General features: G+C 49.9%; 1 protein-coding gene and 1 long non-coding RNA gene across 2 annotated transcripts in view; one reads left to right on the forward strand and one right to left on the reverse strand.

Moving 5' to 3' along the window:
* Positions 1 to 17,058, reverse strand: part of LOC145507145 (uncharacterized) — a 26,581-nt gene extending 9,523 nt beyond the window's left edge. The window contains exons 1-2 of the mRNA XM_081493083.1: positions 16,812 to 17,058; positions 6,896 to 6,979 (exon numbers count right to left, since the gene is read on the reverse strand). Coding sequence (XP_081349209.1) covers positions 6,896 to 6,979; positions 16,812 to 16,924 — 197 coding nt within the window. The 5' untranslated portion in view covers positions 16,925 to 17,058. The remainder of the gene's footprint in view (positions 1 to 6,895; positions 6,980 to 16,811) is intronic.
* Positions 17,059 to 17,494: 436 nt separating this feature from the next.
* LOC145507170 (uncharacterized) lies at positions 17,495 to 23,538 on the forward strand. The gene is made up of 2 exons (XR_014054631.1): positions 17,495 to 18,182; positions 19,520 to 23,538. It is a non-coding gene; the product is annotated as an uncharacterized LOC145507170 (long non-coding RNA).
* The last annotated feature ends 326 nt before the right edge of the window (positions 23,539 to 23,864 follow it).

Raw genomic sequence — 23,864 nt, forward strand, 5'->3', positions numbered from 1 at the left:
GGGAACACATTCTGTGAGCTGCACAGCACGCCCCAAAAACACAACAACAACGAGACACGGGGCTAGTCAGGCTATCTATTTCTGCTTGAGAGAGCTTTAGAAGTTGGTCTTGCAAGAAACTTGTCCATCGCACTTGCCTGATGCTACAGCCGACAGGAATCCGTCTGCCAGTGCAGGGGACATGGGTTTGATCCCTGGTCCACAAAGACCTCACATGCCACGGAGCAACTAAACCCGTACCCCACAGATGTTGAGCCTGTGCTCTAGAGCCTGACAGCCAAAACCACTGAAGCCCGTGGGCCTACAGCCTGTGCTCCACAGCGAGAGAAGCCACTGCAATGAGAGGCCTACCGATCGCAACGGAGAGCAGCCCCCGCTGGCTGCAACTACAGAAAGCCCGTGCGCAGCAACGAAGACCCAGCACCGCCAAACAGAATAAACAGTGCTTTTCGAAAAAGAAACGTGCCCATCATCTAAGTGGTTGAATTTACTGGCATAAAATTCATATTTCCTTGCTATCCTTTTAATATCTGTACAACCTACACTGACACCATTTCCCTTTTCCAGACATTAGAAACTTGTGACTTCACTTTTTCCTGATCAGTCTTATTCCTCTTACTGACATTCTCAAAGAACACACTTTTCGTTTTATTGACTTTTCTATACACTTCTGTTTTGAATTTTACTGACTTTTGTTATTTTTAGTATGGCCATCCTTCTGCTCAATTTGGGTCTCATTTGCTTTTTAGTTTTCTAAGGTATACTGAGGTTACTGAAGGTCTCAGACCTTTCTTCTTTTAGAAAATAGACGTTTAATGCTATAAATGCCCCTTTAAAATGCTATAGCAGCATATTACAAGTTTTTTAATCCTTTCTTTTTATTTTCACTCAGTTCAAAATATTTTCAAATTTCCCTTTTGACTTCCTCTTTGACCCATGGGTCACGTGGAAATGTGCTATTTGATTTCCACATAGTGGGGGCTTTTCAAGACTGCCTTTCAGCAGTAGAGTCCCAGACACCTACACTGAGGTCGGAGAGCACGCTTTGTGTGACGTTCAGTGATTTACGTCCACAGACCCGCTTACGGCCCCGTCAGTCTTCCTTGGCACGTGTCCTGTGGGCACTCAAAAGGAAGGAGTCTTCTGCTCTCCTGCATGGAGCTTCTGTAAATGTCGATCAGCACACAGTGGGACAGTGTTTGCAGTTTTCTAGATCCAGATTTTAAGAATTTCTGAGAGGCCACTGACATCTGCCTGTAACTGTGGGGTTGTCTATTTCTCCTTGCAATTCCATCAGGTTTTGCTTCATGTGTTTCTGAAGCTCTGGACTTAAGTACATACACATTTAGGGCTGTCATGCCCACTTGATGAACTGATGCCTTTACTGTTGTTATGAAATGATGATCCTATTCCAGGTCATGGCCTTGGATTAGAGACCCACTTCGATGATAACAGGGCTCCCCTGGTGGCTCAGCTGGTAAAGAATCCACCTGCAATGTGGGAGACCTAGGTTTGATCCCTGCGTTGGGAAGATCCCCTGGACAAGGGAAAGGCTACCCACTCCAATATTCTGGCCTGGAGAATCCCATGGACTGTATCGTCCATGGGGCCACAAAGAGTCAGACACAACTGAGTGACTTTCACTTCCACTTGATGGTAATATCAGCTTCCATCTGTTCAGGGCCAACATGGTGAACCTCTTTCCATTGTCTTCCTGTTAACCTATATGAATCTTTATATTTAAAATGGATTTCTTGTAGGCAGCAGAGACTGGGTCTTGCTTCTCATTTGATCTGAAAAATCTTTTGCATTTCATGTCATTATTGATATAACTAGGTTTATTTTTTATTTTTTGGCCTCAACGGGTCTCAGCTGCAACGCCCAGGCTCTTCACTGTGGCACTCAGGCTCAGCTGTCCTGCAACATGTGGGATCCCAGCTTCTTGACCAGGGATTGAACCCATGTCCCCTGCACTAGAAGGCGGATTCTTCATCACCAGACCACCAGAAAAGTCCCTAAAAGTAGGTTTGAATCTGCCACTGTACTGCGACTTCCCTATTTGGTCCATATGCTCTCTATTGGCCCTCTTCCCTGCCTTCTTCTGGGTTAAATATTGTTTGGGTCAGCTTCAGTTATTTTTCTCACCGTTGCTCATGTTTTCCTGCTTCTTGGCATTCCTGACCATTTCTCATCAGATGCCAGACCTTATACCTTCTATCTTGTTGGGCACTATACACTTCTGAATTCCGACATTCTTGAAGCTTGCCCTGGAATGCAACTGTGTTATTCTGAAGGACTAGGGCCGCCCTGGGCTCCACCTGCAGGCAGGATCAGAACAGCATCTCATCTAGGGCTGAAGTGAGTCACCCCTGCTGTGAAGGCAAACCCTTCTGAGCAGCTGACCCAAAGCGCCAGAAGGATGAGGTTCCCCCTCTGGCTGGTGAGAGGAGCTCTTCCCGCACTTGGAGTTTCAGCACCTGCTCCCTCCAGCCCCTTCAGGTGACTCTACCCGCAGCTCCAGGCCACTGTCTGCAGCAAGACTCAGCTGAGACCTGAGAGCCCTCGCGGGTCTCCAGGTCTCTCTGTGCAGCTTGTCCCTCTCTGATCTTCCCCCCATGGTCCCAGCCACCCTGCCTCCTGAGGCCATCAACTCTGTCCCAGCAACCATGGGCTCTCCCGGGTTTCCCTCCTCCCGTCCTCACTGGGAAACCCCCTCCAGGCAGTCATCTGGGGAAATCCTCAGGCTCATAGCATTAGCTTCCATTTTCCCAGAGATGCCTAATACCTGAGGCCTTGAAAACCACACTTAATGCATTGTATCCATTATCAACTGCTTTGGGCAGGAAGGCAAACCCTGTCCTTGTCACTTATCTTGTTGTTCAGTCGCTCAGTCATGTCTGACTCTGCCACCCCATGGACTGCAGCACGCCAGGCTCCCCTGTCCTCCACTGTCTCCCAGAGTTTGCTCAAACTCATGTCCGTTGAGTCGGTGATGCTATCTAACCATCTGAGTCAGAAGCAAAAATCCTTCATAATTTTTTAATTTAATCTTTATCATATTATTATATCACCTAGTCACAGATCTAGAAATCATCTTTAATAAAGTTAACTAATATTCCTTTCCATAAATGTATCAAGTTCAATTCCCCTGTAGGTAAGTCATCAAGATTATTTTTCATTCTTTAACGGGATGACTAGCATTGCACCAGGATCACCAGACACTTTCCTAAGGATCAACTCCTGAAGCGAAATGGCCAAATCAAACAGGCCAAACTGCCTTTCATTTTTTAAAATATTTATTTATTTGGCTGCGCCGGGTCTTAGTTGCCGCACACGGGATCTAGTTCCCTGACCAGGAATCGAACCTGGGCCCCCTGCATCGGCAGCACAAAGTCTTAGCCCCTGGACCGTGAAATTCCCCAAGTTGCCTTTTAAAAAAGTTGCATCATCTCTGACAAAATCCTGAGTATTGCTTAATGTCTGTAAAGTTGACAGGTAAAAAAGAAATGTTCTCATTTTTGTTTTCGTCTCATTCCAGTGATTACTAGTAAATCTGAACATTTCTCCACAGGAAGCATGAAATAAGTGTTAGCTATTACGTCTACTGGCTCAGTTACATTTCTTCTTTTCCAAACTGCCCATTCATAGTTTTGCTTGTTTTCCTATTAGAAAGACAGCCTTTTTCTTAACGGTTTACAATTTCTCTCTAAAGAAGCTAGTAAACCTTTGATACATATACCATCAATACTTGCCCCAAGTTGCATTTAAGTTTCAGTTGCAAGTAGATTTTGACATACTGAACTATATTCTAGATTAAACACTTTCTTCCTTTATATTGTTAAGCATTCCACAGACTAAGATTAAATGTTCTTTTTGTAGTAATGACTTCACTCTCTTACATTTAGGTAATTAATCTGGCATTTACGTTTGCCTGCAATATGAAGAATATTCCCCTAAATACTCAACTGGTTCAATAATCCATCATTTCCACACTAATACAAGATGTTACCTTTATCGGAAATTCGTATCTGCACATACACACATACACTTTCCCACTTCCTATTCTGTACCTTCTTTAATGTCTAAGAGCTATTTTAATGTCATGAACACCAGGTCTCACCAATTACTGATGGTTTCAGATTTTGTTTGTTAAAACTGATGTATTTATTCTTGCAGATGAACAAGTTCAAAAATATCTCTACTAGAATTCTGATCAAGCTCATTTTAAATTTATGGATTAATTTAGAGAAAGTTTAACTTTATGATAAGGAACTGTTCCCACGTTGAAAAAGCAGGAAGTAGTCATCTGTCCCTTTCAGGGAAGTCCATACAGTCCTTCCATAGTTTCTGCATATCTCTTGTCAATTTCTTGAAATAGTATATGTTGGTGCTACTATGAATTGGATCTTGAAGCATTATATTTTCTAACAGATTTAAGCTAATATATGGGAATGGGAAATCTATAGATTCCTGTACACTTATTTTTACCCAATCACCTTATCAGGTCCACTTGCTTAGACGAGGGTGTTGAGGTCCTCCCAAAAGGAAACGAGTTACAAATGAATCCTCACCCTCCACTGGACAGAAAACATCAGAGTGCTGGGGAAAGAGGGCAGTGAGGTTATCTTCGTTCCTGTATTTCTAACAAATTTTCGGGGTGATTCTGATGTTCATGCGTATGTAGGAAGCAGCAGGACAGACCACCAAATTGAGAGCTGAAGTAGGCTGAGTCACAACACACCTCAAGGACTCGAGAAGCTGCCTGAAATAAGCCCCGAGAGATAAGATCAGTACCTGACAGAAGCTGAAGAACGTACCAGAGATCAGGTACATTAGAGGAGAGACCACAGGAAATGCCAGCCACGAAGACTTCCTAAATCATTACCTGTGTATAAAAGATCCACTGCAGCTCTACAACTCGACATTTCTGAAAAGTATGGAGAACATCTTAAAACAAACACGTTCTTTGATCTGATGCGACCAAAGACAACCTCTCTGGCTCCAAAACATATCCCATTCATCTGATCCTACGTAGAACAAGCACCGCAAAGACCATTAGCATTACTCCATAAAAACCGAACAGACACAGGAATGGAGAACCTATTAACAGCGATTACCATGATTTACGATGGCAAAGTGAACCACAAACCAGTCTTAACATATCTCAACGTACTTCCCAGGTGGCGCTAGTGGTCAAGAATCTGCCTGAATGCAGAAGACACAAGAGATGCAGGTTCAATTCCTGGGTGGGGAAGATCCACTGGAGGAGGGAAATGGCATCTACTCCAGTATTCCTGCCTGAAAAATTACATGGATAAGAGGAGCCTGGTGGGCCGCAGTCCATGGGGCTGCAAAGAGTCAAACGTGACTGAGCAATTGAACACACACTCACTCACACACACACACACACACACACACCCCCACACACAGGTGTGAATCTAAGCCAACAGTCCATCAAGTCCACTGGGTATTATCAAGAAACAAAGTAAGCGTAAGGCATGAAGCACTCAGAATGGAAAAGGTCTATTTTCTGGGTCCATAAGCTTTCGATGTGAGGTGTTCCTTCCTGAGACCTGGATGCTGGAAGTCTGATGAGCACAGCTGTGCTAAGGAAGCAGCAGGCCCCGGGGCTCTGCCAGGCATCTAACGTCCATTCACACAAGAGTCATGGGGGCTTGCAGGACAACGTGCGCCACCACAGGATGGATTTCTGCCTCTCAGGAGCTCATGAGCACTTTCACGCAGCTCTCAACAGCGTCCCACGGGTGTCGCTCCTCCCACAAGAGCTCTGCACACTGAGTTTACACATCAAAGACGAGGCCACAGGGACTCCAACAAGTTGGCCTTGTCTGAAGCTGCCTGGCTTATTCGGAGCGGAGACAGAATGCAAACCTTCTCCCCTACTTTTACTTAGTACTGTTGTCTACAAGAGCATGCTAACTTAGAATTTTTGTATTCTTAGTTTCAGCACATATTCTCACTTGTCACTTCATTTCTTCCCACGATATTTCTACAAATTAGATAAAAACAGTAATCATACACTGTCTTTCAAAATGGCATTGAGTTCAACTAAAATGAAATAGTCTACATGAAATCACTTTGAAAGCATAAAATACAAGCGGCAAGTATAAAATACAAGTGGCAATGTGCCACGAAAAATAAATGAATCACCAAATTTCTGTCAGTACGAAAACCAAGGTGATTATTCTTAGAGGTTTTTCTAATAGATTACAAAGAGCCCTTCCCAACAGGAGAAGAACATGAATGATTTACTCCAAGAGAAAGTACTTACTCCAAGAGAAGTATTTCACACGTCCCATCCGAGGAACGGAGTTCAGAAACCATAAGCACATCTGTTTCCTACTCACTCATTTAGAGACAGGCTTAAAATAACTACCACCCACAGATACAAGGAACAGTACTCAGAAAGAGAGACAGACAGTAAAAAGCAAGGAGAATGAGGACAATCAGCAAAAAAGCGATACAAGAAGGTGCTGCCTGCTCACCCCACAGGAAAGCCTGAGCCAGGGAGGTGGGCCTCCGGTTAACGCCCATGAGCCCACCATCCCAAAGCTGTGATGAGCAGGGAGCACCCCCACAGGGCGGACAGGGCAGAGCGCAGAAGAAAAGCAACCACGAGATCCCAGTAATTGCGCAGGCTCTTGTTCCCACACCGCAATAAGGAAAATACAAACATGCTGTTCAGTTATCCAAATGGTTACACCGACACGGTGTAAGATTACAAGAAGGAAGCATTACTCATTACGGTGTCTGGAAATCCTCCATATCCACCGCCAGAAGGGGGAGGGGTCCCGTCAAGGTTTCAAAACAACTAGGGCGACGATGAAAACACAGAAGTGTTCTATTTTCACTGGAAAGTTCAAAGTGCAGTTACCTGAGAGACTGTGCCACTATGTTTTCACGTATTGTCAGACAATGATTCACACGGTCTTTCTTGGTGGCTGAGAGTTCTTTCTTTCTAAAAGGGGGAAAAAAAGAGTAAAGGAAGTTAGTGTTGTCCACTCCATCTATTTCTACGTGGCATTCATTCATTCATTCATTCAACACAGCTTCTTTGACTCCAAGGAGTAAAACCGTGCCGGGGCAGGGTGCTCTGAGGTCAGAGAGGTGGGGTGGGCCGAACCCCGGGTCCCCTCCAGGACTGGGCTCCACAGAAAACTCAGGGGGCGTCACTAACACGCCTGCCTTCTCTGCTGCAGAGAGAAGAAACTGCAGCGCCAACAGGGCTGGCCCAGGATCGCGTGGACAGAGGGAGCTTCAATTCAACGCAATAGTATAACACCTACTCTCCACAGCGGCCCCCTCGCAAAACCACACGGACTGACGAGTCAGCCCCACACAGGCCTCACACGATGAAGTATGAGAGAATGTATTAACACAATGGTTAATTGCTCCTAGATCTCTGAATGGCTACAAACAAGTACCCTGCCCAGAGCCTTTCTCAAAAGCCTCCTAGTGAGACTTTTCAGTCAAAATTGTAAAAAGGAGACAGACTGGTCAAGAAGATGAGATAAAAGGTGCCTGCTTCTCACCCAAACCTATGACTTCAGAGGTCTCTGAAGTAGGCACCGGAGAAATACAGAAGACAGGGATGATCCAAAGAGGAAGCGAAAAAGAAATCAGGCTTGATGATTACATCCAAAAAAGGATCCGAGTGTCTGACAGCTACCAGGACACGGTACTAACTAGAAACAGTGAGACCAGAAGACTACTACGTTTTTGAGGGAATTCTATAAAGAGTACCAAAGAGATTAAAATACTAACTGACCAACACCTCCGTTTAAGCCCTAATGCAACTGCAGGCCGGAGAAGGCAACGGCACCCCACTCCAGTACTCTTGCTTGGAAAATCCCATGGACGGAGGAGCCTGGTAGGCTCCAGTCCATGGGGTCGCTAAGAGTCGGACACGACTGAGCGACTTCACTTTCACGCACTAGAGAAGTAAATGGCAACCCACTCCAGTATTCTTGCCTGGAGAATCCCAGGGACGGCGGAGCCTGGTGGGCTGCCGTCTATGGGGTCGCACAGAGTCGGACACGACTGAAGCGACTCAGCAGCAGTAGCAGCAGCAGCAACTGCAGGCTCCAAAAAACTACATGTGAAGGAACAGACTCTTGCAATTGTGCAAACCAAGAAAGACACACCCTCAAAAAGCAGTTCAGACGTGGCCAGGGAAGAACATGGACAAGGAAGAGTCTCCCGAGCGGAAAGTCAGGGCCCGGGAGAAGGAAAGACAGGCCTGGATGAGAGGCCAAGTCCATGGTGTGCAGAGAGGGGCTCCCAGTCAGCAGCCAGTAAGTCTCTCACCACATGGACAGGTGACCATGTCCCCCACTGGTCTCCTTCCTAAAAGAGACTCGCTGATGAGCTGTGCTGTGGGCTGCTAGGCACCCACCAAAACACCGTGCTTCCCTTCTCAGACACGAGCTTCCTGCTGACAAGTCCCACAGCCCGGCTTCCCTGCAGCCAGGCACACACAAGTGACTGTTCACACAGATGAAACGGGAACACAGCAGCGAGCGGAGCTTCTGCCTGTGGCTTGCCCAGGGCACCACCCCCTCCTTTTAGCTTCCCCCAACTGGAACAGACGCTTCTAACACCCAGTTTCTGAACATACAGACAAAGACAACAAAAAGGCTGCAGGGTGACAGGATGGAAGGAGCCTGGGTCCTGAGTGGCAGGAGGAGGCAGAGGCCTTTCACCTCCCGCCCACCTGAGTCACTCACTTCAAAAGTGCTGGGATGGAAACAACCCAAATGTCTCAGTGGATGGATAAACAGCTGCCATGGAGTAACGGAATACTGCTTGGCAGTGAAAGAAGCAAACGACTGACACACACAAGGATGAATTTCAATGCATCCGCTTCAAGGTACACAGGGATGATTCAATTTATGCCACAGTCTTTACCTTTAAGGGAATGTAAAGTGGTCTGAAATTTACAGGGGCCTGGCAGGGGAGGAGTACACTAAAAGAGGTACCGATGAGTGAACTGGATTCAAAACTGGGAAAGGAGTACGTCAAGACTATATATTGTCACCCTGGTTATTTCACATCTATGCAGAGTACATCATCCGAAATGCCAAGCTGGATGAAGCACAAACTGGAATCAAGATTGCCAGGAAAAATATAAATAACCTCAGATATGCAGGTGACACCAACCTAATGGCAGAAAGTGAAGAGGAACTCAAGAGCCCCGTGATGAAGGTTAAAGAGGAGAGTGAAAAGCTGGCTTAAAACTCAACATTCAAAAAACTAAGATCACAGCATCCGCTCCCATCACTTCATGGCAAATAGATGGGGAAACAGTGGAAACAGTGACAGACTTTATTTTCTTGGGCTCCAAAATCACTGCAGATGGTGACTGCAGCCATGAAATTAAAAGACGCTTGCTCCTTGGAAGAAAAGCTATGAAAAACCTAGACAGCGTATTAAAAAGCAGAGACATTACTTTCCTGACAAAGGTCTATCTAGTCAAGGCTATGGTTTTTCCAGTAGGCAGGTATGGATGTGAGAGTTGGACTGTGAAGAAGGATGAGCGCCAAAGAACTGATGCTTCTCAACTGTGGTGCTGGAAAAGACTCTTGAGAGTCCCTTGGACCGCAAGGAGATCCAACCAGTCAATCCTAAAGGAAATCAACTCTGAAGATTCACTGGAAGAAGGACCGACGCTAAAGCTGCCTTTTCATACTGTTCATGGGTTCTCAAGGCAAGAACACTGAAGCGGTTTGCCCTTCCCTTCTCCAGAGGACCACGTTTTGTCAGAGCTCTCCACTATGACCCGTCTGTCCTGGGTGGCCCTACACAGCATGACGCATAGCTCACTGAGTTAGACACGGCTCTGGTCCATGGGATCAGACTGGTTAGTTTTCTGCGACTGTGGTTTTCATTCTGTCTGCCCTCTGATGGAGAAGGATAAGAGGCTTATGGAAGCTTCCTGATGGGAGAGACTCAGGAAAGACTGGGGAAGACTGACGGCAGGAGGAGAAGGGGACAACAGAGGCTGAGATGTTTGGATGGCATCACCGACTCAATGGACATGAGTCTGAGTAAACTGCGAGTTGGTGATGGACAGGGAGGCCTGGCATGCTGCAGTCCATGGGGTTGCAAAGAGTGGGATACAACTGAGCAACTGAACTGAACTGATGCTGAAGCGCCAATACTTTGGCCACATGATGTGAAGAGCTGACTCTTAAGAAAAGACCCTGATGCTGAGAAAGATTGAAGGCAGGTGGAGAAGGGGGTGACAGAGGATGAGATGGTTGGATTGTACCACTGACTCAATGGACATGAGTTTGAGCAAACAAACTCTGGCAGATTGTGAAGGACAGGGAAGCCCGGGGTGCTGCAGTCCATGGGGTTGCAATGAGTCAGACATGACTGAAGGAGTGAACAACAGCAACTATATAGATATATGTGTGTGTGTGTGTGTGTATGTATGTGTATATTAGACCTCAGTTTGAAACAGAAAGTACTCAGTTCAGTTCAGTCGCTCAGTCGTGTCCGACTCTCTGCGACCCCATGAATTGCAGCACGCCAGGCCTCTCTGTCCATCACCAACTCCCGGAGTCTACCCAAACCCATGTTCATCGAGTCGGTGATGCCATCCAACCATCTCATCCTCTGTCGTCCCCTTCTCCTCCCGCCCCCAATCCTTCCCAGCATTAGGGTCTTTTCCAGTGAGTCAACCCTTCGCATGAGGTGGCCAAAGTATTGGAGTTTCAGCTTCAACATCAAACCTTCCAATGAACACCCAGGATTGATCTCTTTTAGGATGGATTGATTGGATCTCCTTGCAGTCCAAGGGACTCTCAAGAGTCTTCTCCAACACCACAGTTCAAAAGCATCAATTCTGCGGCGCTTAGCTTTCTTCACCGTCCAACTCTCACATCCATACATGACCACTGGAAAAACCATAGCCTTGACTAGACGGACTTTTGTTGGCAAAGTAATGTCTCTGCTTTTAAACAGGCTATCTAGGTCGGCCATAACCTTCCTTCCAAGGAGTAAGCGTCTTTTAATTTCATGGCTGCAGTCACCATCAGCAGTGATTCTGGAGCCCAAAAAAGTAAAGTCTGACACTGTTTCCCCATCTATTTCCCATGGAGTGATGGGACCAGATGCCATGATCTTAGTTTTCTGAACGTTGAGCTTTAAGCCAACTTTTTCACTCTCCTCCTTCACCTTCATCAAGAGGCTCTTTAGTTCGTTCTTCACTTTCTGCCATAAGACGGCTGCGACGGCTGCGACGGCTCGGCGCAGAAGCGAGGCGGCTGCGACGGCTCGGCGCAGAAGCGTGGCCGAGAGGAGCTAGGCCGGGCCGGGGGCCGGGGCCCGGGTCCGGGGGCGGCGGCCGAGAGGGCCTAGGACGGGCCGGGGGCCGGGAGCGGCGGGCGACAGGGGCTAGGCCGGGCCGGGGACCGGGGGCCGGGGGCGGCGGGCGACAGGGGCTAGGCCGGGCCGGGGCCCGGGGCGGCGGCCGAGAGGGGCTAGGCCGGGCCGGGGACCGGGGGCCGGGGGCGGCGGGCGACAGGGGCTAGGCCGGGCCGGGGCCCGGGGGCGGCGGCCGACAGGGGCTAGGCCGGGCCGGGGACCGGGGGCCGGGGGCGGCGGGCGACAGGGGCTAGGCCGGGCCGGGGCCCGGGGCGGCGGCCGAGAGGGGCTAGGCCGGGCCGGGGGCCGGGGACGGGGGCCGGGGGCGGCGGCCGAGAGGGGATAGGCCAGGCCGGGCCGGGGGCGGCGGCCGAGAGGGGCTAGGCCGGGCCGGGGCCTGGGGGCCGGGGGCGGCGGCCGAGAGGGGCTAGGCCGGGCCGGGGGCCGGGGGCGGCGGCCGCGAGGGGCTAGGCCGGGCCGGGGGCCAGGGGCGGCGGCTGACAGGGCCTAGGCCGGGCCGGGGGCCGACAGAGTCTAGGCCGGGCCGGGGGCCGGGGGCGGCGGCCGACAGGGCTAGGCCGGGCCGGGGGCAGGGGGGCCGGGGGCGGCGGCCGACAGGGGCTAGGCCGGGCCGGGGGCCGGGAGCTGGGGGCGGCGGCCGACAGGGGCTAGGCCGGGCCGGGGGCCGGGGGCAGCGGCTGACAGGGCCTAGGCCGGGGGCGGGGGTCCGGGGGCGGCAGGCGAGAGGGGCTAGGCCAGGCTGGGGGCTGGGGCCGGCGGCGGCAAGAGGAATTACCCAAGGCCCAAGGTAAGAGAAACCCAAATAAAAAGGTAAGTGTTGCGAGAGGGCATCAGAGGGCAGACACACTAAAACTAAAACTACAGAAAACTAGATAATCTGATCACACGGACCACAGCCTTGTCTATCTCAATGAAACTAAGCCATGCCGTGTAGGGCCACCCAAGACGGATGGGTCATGGTGGAGAGGTCTGACAGATTGTGGTCCACTGGAGAAGGGCATGGCAAACCACTTCAGTATTCTTGCCTTGAGAACCCCATGAACAGTATGAAAAGGCAAAAGGATAGGACCCTGAAAGATGAACTCCCCAGGTCAGTAGGTGCCCAATATGCTAATGGAGATCAGTGGAGAAATAACTCCAGAAAGAATGATGGGATGGAGCCAAAGCAAAAACGATACCCAACTGTGGATGTGACTGGTGATAGATGCAAAGTCCGATGCTGTAAAGAGCAATATTGCATAGGAACCTGGAATGTTAGGTCTATGAATCAAGGCAAACTGGAAGTGGTCAAACAGGAGATGGCAAGAGTGAACGTTGACATTCTAGGAATCAGCCAACTAAGATGGACTGGAATGGATGAATTTAACTCAGATGACCATTATATCTACTACTGTGGGCAAGAATCCCTTAGAAGAAATGGAGTAGCCATCATGGTCAACAAGAGTCCGAAATGCAGTACTTGCATGCAATCTCAAAAACGACAGAATGATCTCTGTTCGTTTCCAAGGCAAACCATTCAATATCACGGTAATCCAAGTCTATGCCCCAACCAGTAATGCCGAAGAAGCTGAAGTTGAACGGTTCTATGAAGACCTACAAAACCTTCTAGAACTAACACCCAAAAAAGATGTCCTTTTCATTATAGGGGACTGGAATGCAAAAGTAGGAAGTCAAGAAACACCTGGCGTAACAGGCAAGTTTGGCCTTGGAGTACAGAATGAAGCAGGGCAAAGGCTAATCGAGTTTTGCCACGAGAACACACTGGTAATAGCAAACACCCTATTCCAACAACACAAGAGAAGACTCTACACGTGGACATCACCGGATGGTCAACACCGAAATCAGATTGATTATATTCTTTGCAGCCAAAGATGGAGAAGCTCTATACAGTCAGCAAAAACAAGACCAGGAGCAGACTGTGGCTCAGATCATGAACAGAAAGTACTATGAGAGTTTAAATGCTCTCTTCTTTGAGCCACCACATTAAAGTCTCGATTACAGCAGCTCACCTAGTTGAAGACCTTAAGTCATCAAGAAAATTAAAGAACACTGACCTCTCCCAACAAGTTAGGAGGCAAACGAACTCTCTTCTGTATGGTTCCCTTCCAAAGTGAAAACCCACAAAGGCCTTAAATGAGCTGCATTCACACACCCGGTCTCCCAGCTCTCCAGGCAGTGACCCCTCTGTGGGCAGCCTCTTACCCTAGGGTCTAAAACAACTCCTGGGGGGATGGCCATCAGAAAAAGCTGACAAACACTAAATTGAGTGCACCTCGCTACCTAAGAGGGTCACAACAGAAAAGTGATCAATACAAATATAAGCTTTAAAAAGAACTGTGTCTCTCTCCTCGTATGTGGACTAGGCCACAAGAATACAGGTAACAAAAAATGATACCACTTTCTGAACCTGCTGCCTGATTTCCTTAAGGCTCACATGTGCTGCACCCGAGGCCCCATGCTAGAATTTGAGCAAAATTTATGAAACAAGCAAAAAATCAAAGACCGAATACCAATTTCACCCATCAAAATAAAAGCACACTCCTGTGTTGTCTGCTTGGGTCTAGCTCCTCCTCTGAGCTCCCTGTGGGGATAGAGTGAAAGATACGTGTCTGTGTGTGTGTGTGTGTGTGTGGTGTCCGACTCTTTGCAACCCCATGGACTGTAGCTCACCAGGTTCCTTTGCCCACGGGGTTTTCCAGACAAGAATACTGGAGCGGACAGCCATCCCCTGTCTCCAAGGGAACTTCCTGACCCAGGGATCAAACCTGCATCTCCCTCTCTTGCATTGCAGGCAGATTCTTTACTGCTGAGCCATTGGGGAAGCCTGCCCTATTCCCTCAGGGCTCCTGCCCCAGGCCCTGCCATGAGCCAGCACCACACTCTGGAAGGAACGGTTCCCACGGTTACTCTCCAGGGATGACAGACTCACTGAGAACAAGCGCGTGCCTCTCACGGGCACTCAGCCCAGCACCTACACTGGACAGGTGTTTCCCAGACAACAAAGGAGTGGGCAAGTGCTTGCCGTACAAGAGTAGGTTGAAAGTGAAAGAAAATGAAAGTCGCTCAGTCGTGTCTGACTCTTTGCAACCCCGTGGACTTAGTCCATGGAATTCTCCAGGCCAGAATACTGGAGTGGGTAGCCTTTCCCTTCTCCAGGGGATCTGCCCAACCCAGGGATCAAACCCAGGTCTCCCGCACTGCAGGCAGTCTACTGGCTGAGCCACAAGGGAAGACCAAAGGAGTAGGTTCAATACACAGTAAAACTGACTCAAAAGTCTTCAGTCAATCTTTCCAACAGGTTTCGGAAGATAAATGATAATTATGTTAACCTTGAGTTTCTAACACCAAGAGATGGAAAGAGAAGTAGAAACAGCAAAGCTTAAAAAAAGAGAGACCCTGAAGAGCAGTCCCACACGACTGAGCTCAAGCAGCTTGTGGAGTCCGAGCTGCAGCCCTCAGGTGTGACCAAGACGTCAGTGACGGCCCTTCTGTGACCCTGACTGTCACAGCTTTACTGCCAGAAAGAGTGAGTACACGTCCCATCACGGTCAGCTACGAAGAAAGCGCATGGTTCAGAACTCTCTTCTAACTCATCCAAAGTCACTTCCCAGCAATCCACACCGATTTGAGGGGGAAAACATCTGCCCTGATTAAATTTTAGTCTTTTCTGCACTCAATAGGTAGCTCTAAAATCATAAAATTCTTCAGGTAGATGGACGGTCTTCAGTGGTGACTGATCTTATATTAAAATTCAAACAATAATGACTAGGTGGCGCTAGTGGTAAAGAATTCGCCTGTTAACCCAGGAGAAGCAACAGCTGTGGTTTCATCTCTGGGGAAAGAAGATCCCCTGGAGAAGGAAATGGCAACCCACTGCAGTACTCTTGCCTGGAGAATCCCAGGGACGGGGGAGCCTGGTGGGCGGCCGTCTCTGGGGTCGCAGAGTCGGACACGACTGAAGCGACTTAGCAGTAGCAGCAGCAATGTATTGTTTATGCAAAGATGACAGACCAAGTGCTGGACAACAGACAGGGACGGCAGTTAAGACGTTCCTTCCCACCCAGAGCCTGCCTGGTGCTTCCTGTTTGTACACAAGATCCAAGAGACGCTGAGATGCATGAACTTCTCTGACTTCTACCTCCACGGAGAAGCACTATGCTAAGTCTGGAATGGGTCATGGTTACAAGTTATTTGCTGCGGAGAAACGTCAAATTGTTTAAAAAAAGATTCTTTTTTCTCAAAGTATCCAAACAAGTTTTTCACCTTTTAGCAGAAAAAGCGCTTTACTGCTACATTTTCACAGATAAGCCAAAATGACTCCCCAAATACTCATTTCCTGATTAAACCTCAGGACACAGCAAGGAATCATATCAGAAACCAAGATGAAAACATTCCTGAAAATGAATCCATCTTAACATTAAGGTGAACTTCTTAAAGGGGCGGCTTCCCAAAAACTGTCCTCATTAAATGCCGTCTTGTACAAATCCAGATGAGAAAGAAAACGCCCGCACATGAAAGAAAGGCCAGAACTGTAGCAGAGCACGCCCTGACCTCTGCGGAACACCCAAGACTTCAAGGAAAAGTACTTGGGCTCTGTAAGAAGGTGACATCAAATGGTCTCTCTTCTTCTGTTTCGAAAAGTTCCCTAGCACAAGCAACCGAGACCCCCTACTTCCGAACAGTACCAGGATGTCTGCCACAGGAGACTGTCCGCAGACACCCATCCAGGTTCTGGCCAGCGTGACTGCGATGCCCGTGAAATGGACATCACTCGCCCCGACGATTAACCTCTCCCTCAGCAAGATGTGATTTATTTCCAACTGCAGACAAGTAATAAACTTCAGCCCACTCTTCCCACTATTGAAGGCCGTTTTATTGTTTCTTGTGTGTTAGTAACAACCATCTGGGCTAAGTTCACACTTACGGGGCGACCACCGCTCATTTAAGGGGCCTGCAGACCGCCTTGAACTGAGACAAGCCGGTCTCTTTCCAACACTTCAGTCTTCTGCCGCGACCCCCGAACTAAACGAAAAGCCCTGAGGCTACGGGAAGACAGGCCCGACTGACTCCCAGCCTGTTTAAAGGGGGCCCCGCCAGAGGCTCCCCATTGGAACGCGCGCGCTCCCCCGCCCTCCAGCCCGACGTCCCCGGGCATGAGGTCACCACTGTCCCCGCATCACTCGGGCTCCCAATTCCCGGCTCCTCGGGGAGCGTCCAGCGCCCGCGCGGCCCTGCTCCCCTCAGAGCAGAAGAGTGGGGGCTGGACGCGGCCTCGGCTCGGTTCCTCCCCAAACTGGGCAGCCGGGAGGGCAGAGGGCCGGGGCCGCCTCCGTGCCTCCGCGGGAGGCTGGCGAAGGCCGGGGAGGGCTGGGGCCGAGCTGCGGCGGGTCAGTACTCACGGTCGGTGCAGCGGCTCCTCGGCCACGGCCGGGCATAGCGGCGGCGGCGGCTGCTGCTGCTGGAAGGACTTAAGGGACGCGAAGGCCTTCATCAGCTTTTCCAGGGTCGCCATGGCGGCCTGCGGCCCCGCGGGAACAACGCCCGGAGCCCTCGGGATGGCTCGCGGCTCCGCTCAGCAGCACGGCAATGAATGAGGTTCGGGCCGAGGACAGGAACGGAACACAGGCGCCCGGCCATCTTGGGTCCGTCCCGGCAGCCCCCTCGGCCTTACGCCCCGCGACGCTCCGCCGTTGGGCGGGGCGGGGCCAGGCCGGCGGGATTGACAGCCGGAGGAGGCGGCCTCCGCAAAAGGCCAGACGCGGCGCCCGCCCGGCTCTACGCGTCCGCCGTCTCGCCTCCTGGAGCTGCCGAGGCCAAAGACATCAGCGCGCTCCTCCCAGGAAAGAACGAGGTGGGCCGTGCGGAGGCGGGGGAGCGCGGCGAGAGGGCGGGGCGGGCGCGGAGGGGCTGGGGCGCGACGGCGTGACGCCGCGAGAAGGGGCGGGGCGCGTCGCGGAGGGGCGGGGGCGCGTCTCGGGGGCGGGGCGCGGCGCGGCACGGGGGCGGGGCGCGGCGGGGGGCGGGGCGCGGCGAGGGGCGGGGCGCGGCGAGGGGGCGGGGCGCGGAGGGGCCGGGGCGCGGCGCCGAGGGGCGGGGGCGCGACGGCGCGGCGCGGCGCGCGACGGCGCGGCGCGGCGCGGAGGGGCGCGGCGCGGCGGCACTGAGCCGCCGGCTCGCTGGCGAACGAGCCACTAGGAGAGGAGCCCCCGAGTGACGCCCGCGGTTGGAAGGGCGGGCCGGCCACGGGCTCGGAGCCTGAGACCCCGCGGGGGAGCCTGCCCACTCAGCGTCCCGGGCGGAGGGAGAGCTCACGGGACAGCCCTGCAGAGAAGGGAGCGGGGAGTGGTGCGCCTCAGGCGGAGTCAGGGCACTCTCAGGTGGAGCCCAGGTGGGGTCCCCGAGACGAGCACATCCCTGGAGGGTCACTGCGCAGCCCGAGGAAGAACCAAGGGGCTTGGGGCTGGCACGGCTGGTCAGAACCTGCCTGGTCTGCGCCTGCTGTCGCGAGAGGCCGTGGCTGGTATAGCGAGCAGCAGCTTTGGCCCCAGAGGTCCCTCACCCGCATGACCGCTTGACCCAAGGGTGTCCCCCTCCTTGACCGAGGCCGGCTGCGTGGGCGGGCCCGGGGCTCCAGAGCCTCAGCACCTGGAGGGGGGGCCCTGAGCAAGCTGAGGGGCGGCACGTGGGTGGCCCCCAGGAGAAGTCCCCGGTTCTGGGCCACAAGCCACATCTCCACCTGATTCCAGAGCCTGTTTTCCCCAAGCAGCCAGGTGAGTGGAAACCCAGCACCGCCACAGGAAACCGTGTCCCCACGGGAACAGCAACGACCCCCTTCAGGGCAAGGACCTCGGAGAAACATGCCGCCAGCCTTGGGGCCCCGGTTCCCTGATGTTGTGTATAAGATAACAGCCCTTCTCCACAGGACAGGCCACAGTGGCCGGGCTCCAGGCGGTCAGGTACTGTGGTTGGCAGTATCCCGAGTGTGGGCTGTCACTGGTGGCTTGCTTCTGATTAAAGTTTACATACTAAGGTCAGACAAAAGAAGTTAAATGGAAAGTTCTCTGTGCTGTCTGCCTTCCTTCCCCATTAACCAGACGTCAAAGACTGGAGAGACGCCTGGCCTGCAAAGATCCACCTTCCTTCCTTCTGACCTAGCAGTGCAATGTCTTACAAGATTAGCATTCTTGGCCAGCTCTGTAGGGGGTCGTAATGACTTACTGCTCAGTTTGCTTGAGTTGATCTATATCCTTAGTGAGCTTTGATGTATAATCCTTTATCTCAAAACTGTATGGGATCATGCCTTGGGCTTTTAACAGGCTCTCTCAAAGCGTCTGAGAGTTTGTCTCCCGGGTTATAATCTTCACTTTATTTTTTTTCAATTTTTTTAAAAAAAATTTTAATTGAAGGATTATTGCTTTACAGAACTGTGTTGTTTTCTGTCAGACCGCAACGTGAATCAGCCATAGGTATACATATATCCCCTAGCTTGAATAAAATTCTTTTTTAACTTAATTGAATTTTCACTGACACCTCTAACAGTGTAATGGGCAAAGGTGGCGCTCCTGGGTTTACGTTACAGAGGACTGAGCCTTCCTTGCAGCTGGCGTCCATACCCCCTTGGCTTGCACATGTTCTTGAAGCCAGCTGCCAGGGTGGGAGGCCCAGGTGGCCAGCAGCCCAGGGAGGACTAAATCTGCCAACGTCACAGGAGCTTGGACGCAGATCCCTGCACCGTCCAGCTTTCAGGTGAGAGGCAGATGATACTGGAAGGCAGGCTTTCAGGAGACCAGGGAGTGAAGGACCTCGTTAAGCTGTGCCCAGATTCCTGATCCACAACAACTATCATATCGTATGTGGTTAAGCCACCATGTAACTGGCAACAGATAAGCGTATTCATTTGCTAGGGCTGCTATAACCAAGCCCCACAGACTGGGAGGCTCCAACAGCAGGAATTTATCTTCTCACCCTTGAGGAGGCTGAACTCCAAGACCAAGGTGTGAGCAGGCTAGTTCCTCCTGAGGCCTCTCTCCTTGCTGTGTGGACGGCCGTCTTCTCCGTGCGTCCTCACGTGTTCTTCCTTCTATGCATTGTTGTTTTTGTTGTTTAGTCGCTGAGACCCATCCGACTCTTTTGAGACTTCACGGACCGTAGCCCAGCAGGCTCCTCTGTCCATAGGATATTCCAAGCAAGAATACTGGAGTAGGCTGCCATTTCCTTGTCCAGGGAATCTTCCCGACTTAAGGATCGAGCCCACATCTCCTGCATTGGCAGATTCTTTACGGCTGAGCCACCTGGGAAGCCCCCTTTCATGCATGTCTGGGTCCTAATCTTCTTTTCTTGTAAGGACAATGGTCATATGGATTAGGGCCCACCATCATGACTTCATTTTATCTTAATCACACCATTAAAGACCCTTTTTCCAACTACAGTCACATTCTGAGGTGCTGGGGGTTAGGACACAACGTGTGAATTTCCAGGGGACACAACTCAGCCCATCACGGTACGTAGCACAGCTGTCTCCTGTAGCCACTCGGATGTCTTCAGTACCAGGACCTCAGTTCTACCTGGGCAGTTTTTCACTGCATTTCCCTCCTTCCCTTCAGCTGGCTGTAGCTGTGTGACTGAATAAGTTTTGGCTGATGAGATGTAAGCAGAAGTGATGGGTACCCCTTAAAAGCAAGGGGTACACCTGTATTCTTCCTCTACTGGGTTGGGGACAGAGTGGTTGGCCCTTAAACAGTCACTTTGGATCAAAGCCACATCCCAGGATGATGGTGCTGGCAGGACTGGGTGGAGATGCCATTCCAGCCTGCCTACATCAGATCTGGACTGCCCACAGACAAATACCTACAGGAGAGAAATGTAACTCCATTTTTGCTTAAGCCACTTTTATGTTGGATTATACTGTATATCAGCAATCAATGCAAAGAAATAGAGGAAAACAATAGAATGGGAAAGACTAGAGAGCTCTTCAAGAAAATTAGAGATACCAAGGGAACATTTCACGCAACGATGGGCTCAATAAAGGACAGAAATGGTAGGGACCTAACAGAAGCAGAAGATATTAAGAAGAGGTGGCAAGAATAAGCAGAAGAACTGTACAAAAAGATCTTCACAACCCAGATAATCACGATGGTGTGATCACTCACCTAGAGCCAGACATCCTGGAAGGTGAAGTCAAGTGGGCCTTAGGAAGCAGCACTACGAACAAAGCTAGTGGAGGTGATAGAATTCCAGTTTAGCTATTTCAAATCCTGAAAGATGATGCTGTGAAAGTGCTGCACTCAATATTCCAGCAAATCTGGAAAACTCAGCAGTGGCCACAGGACTGGAAAAGGTCAGTTTTCATTCCAATCCCAAAGAAAGGCAATGCCAAAGAATGCTCAAACTACCGCACAATTGCACTCATCTCACACACTAGTAAAGTAATGCTCAAAATTCTCCAAGCCAGGCTTCAGCAATACATGAACCATGAACTTCCAGATGTTCACGCTGGTTTTAGAAAAGGCAGAGGAACCAGAGATCAAATTGCCAACATCCGATGGATCATTGAAAAAGCAGGAGAGTTCCAGAAAAACATCTATTTCTGCTTTATTGACTATGCCAGAGCCTTTGACTGTGTGGATCCCAATCAACTGTGGAAAATTCTGAAAGAGATGAGAATACCAGACCACCTGACCTGCCTCTTGAGAAACCTGTGTGCAGGTCAGGAAGCAACAGTTAGAACTGTACATGGAACAACAGACTGGTTCCAAATAGTACGTCAAGGCTGGATATTGTCACCCTACTTATTTAACTTATATGCAGAGGACTTCATGAGAAATGGTGGACTGGAGGAAGCACCAGCTGGAATCAAGATCGCCAGGAGAAATATCAATAACCTCAGATATGCAGATGACACCACCCTTATGGCAGAACGTGAAGAAGAACTAAAGAGCCTCTTGATGAAAGTGAAAGAGGAGAGTGAAAATGTTGGCTTAAAGCTCAACATTCAGAAAACTAAGATCATGGCATCCAGTCCCATCACTTCATGGCAAATAGATGGGGAAACAGTGGAAACAGTGGCTGACTTTATTTTTCTGGGCTCCAAAATCACTGCAGGTGGTGACTGCAGCCATGAAATTAAAAGACACTTACTCCTTGGAAGCAAAGTTATGACCAAACTAGACAGCCTATTTAAAAGCAGAGACATTACTTTGCCAACAAAGGTCCGTCTAGTCAAGGCTATGGTTTTTCCAGTGGTCATGTATGGATGTGAGAGTTGGAATATAAAGAAAGCTGAGCACCAAAGAATTGATGCTTTTGAACTGTGGTGTTGGAGAAGACTCTTGAGAGTCCCTTGGACTGCAAGGAGATCCAACCAGTCCATCCTAAAGGAGATCAGTCCTGGGTGTTCATTGGAAGGACTGATGCTGCAGCTGAAACTCCAATACTTTGGCCACCTGATGCGAAGAGCTGACTCATTGGAAAAGACTCTGCTGCTGGGAAAGAGTGAAGGCGGGAGGAGAAGGGGACGACAGAGGATGAGATGGTTGGATGGCATCACCGACTCGATGGACGTGGGTTTGGGTAAACTCCGGGAGTTGGTGATGGACAGGGAGGCCTGGCTTGCTCCACACAACGTGGGCAGTGTTTTTTGGGCTAAGGAGTTCATACAGGTCCACAGAAGGATTAGTACTGATGTCTTCAAGTGCGTGAAGGCTTGCAGAGGTAGGACTAACTTTTCAAGTGAGATTACAAGGGGGCCGATCCTGGGGGGAATCAGGGATTGAGAAAGAATACAGAGACTGGAGAAGAGGACAAACAGCATGGCAAGTTGTATCCTGGTCATTTATTAGCTCTTGGAATGCAGGACTCAGAGATAAGTCTGTGTCTTTGCGGTGAAACTCAAGATGCTGCCCTGTTGCCTCACCTCTTTTGGCTTCTGGTTCCCTGGCAGTTCAGTGTCCCAGAGAACATGTATTGTACTGATAAAATGTAAAAGATGAAAATTTTCAATTCAGCGCAAATGTACAGAGAAAGGAAGAAGATGGAAAGAATGAAAGGAAATGATCATTAAGAATGGGACAATAGGAAACTACAACTAAGTGGTGTCATTTCCCTTGGGTTCTGTCCCATTCTGCTTGCTCTTGTCACCCAAATAAGATGGTGGCGGGGAGACAGTTGGTTTTTGCAATTCTCATTAATCTTCAGACATCTGCTAATTCTAAAACGGTACTGTGTGTGTGTATTTGTGTCTAAACATGCACATTCTTAAGAATAAGAGGATCACAGACAAGTTTTTGTACTCTCGGCAGCCAGTAAACTGTGTGGATGACACCATAAAAGATCTTTGGCATAAGAGCAAATACATGTAGTATTTTGAGGAACACCATGAATTTAAAATAAGATTTTCAAAAGCTCTAAAATATAACTAAAACAAGCCAGAAAAACTCGTATCTCATGAGGGCAAACGGATAAGCACCAATGTATTTAATTCTCACTGTTTAACACCCAGACTCGAGGCATTTTCTGGATGTGCCTGTGGGACACACGTGCCATCCGTCAGAAACACCGCTGTAGAAAGTACCAATACATAATTGAGAGAGTGGAGGGGATACAAAGTCCACACTTTTCAGTGAGTAAAGAGTAAGGTAATTTACACCCGTGTCTCCCCTGCCCACCTGGACACAGGACGTTGCCGCAGGATCACGGCCCCTGGGCCCTCCTTCCCCGTCTTCTTTGGAACCTGAAACAGCATGGCAGTGCCACAAAACACAACAGATAGGACACCGACGTTAGCGAGAGTCCCGCTCCTGGCACTTAACTGAAGGAGAAGAAGTCACTCTCTCATAGACAGGTCCACTATCTTGGATGACTGTTTAGGTCCTTTTCAGGTTTTGGAAACTATGCTGCTATGACCATTCATATCCGTGCATCCTTACCCATATGGTCACCTCCTCCAGGTATAAACACACACCTGGGAGAGGTCCATTCATTCATTTACTCAGCACATGCTCACTGAGCACCTGTTACCTACAGACACCATTCTAGGTCCAGGGACATAACAGTGAGAATCAGCTGGAGGTCCTAACACTCCAGGGGTTTATATTTTACTAAAGGAGACAAACAATAAAATAAACAAAACAAGTGTCGAGTGTATCAGTAAGTTCTATGGAGAAAACCAAAATGGAATCTAAAAAATGATACAAATGACCTTATTTACAAAACAGAAATAGACTCTCAGGAAACAAGGTTCCCAAAGGGGAAAGGAGAGGAAGGAAAAATTAGGAGTTTGGGATTAACATATACAGACTACTTTATATACGGGCTTGCCTGATGGCTCAGAGGGTAAAGAACCCGCCCTCAGTGCAGAAGACCTGGGTTCAATTCCTGGGTTCGAAAGATCCCCTTGAGAAGGGAAAGGCTACCCACTCCAGTATTCTGGCCTGGAGAATTCTGTGGACTGTATA

The sequence above is a fragment of the Giraffa tippelskirchi genome, chromosome 1, assembly GCF_054371585.1.
Source record: "Giraffa tippelskirchi isolate mGirTip1 chromosome 1, T2T-mGirTip1v1.2.pri, whole genome shotgun sequence".
Lineage (NCBI taxonomy): Eukaryota > Metazoa > Chordata > Mammalia > Artiodactyla > Giraffidae > Giraffa > Giraffa tippelskirchi.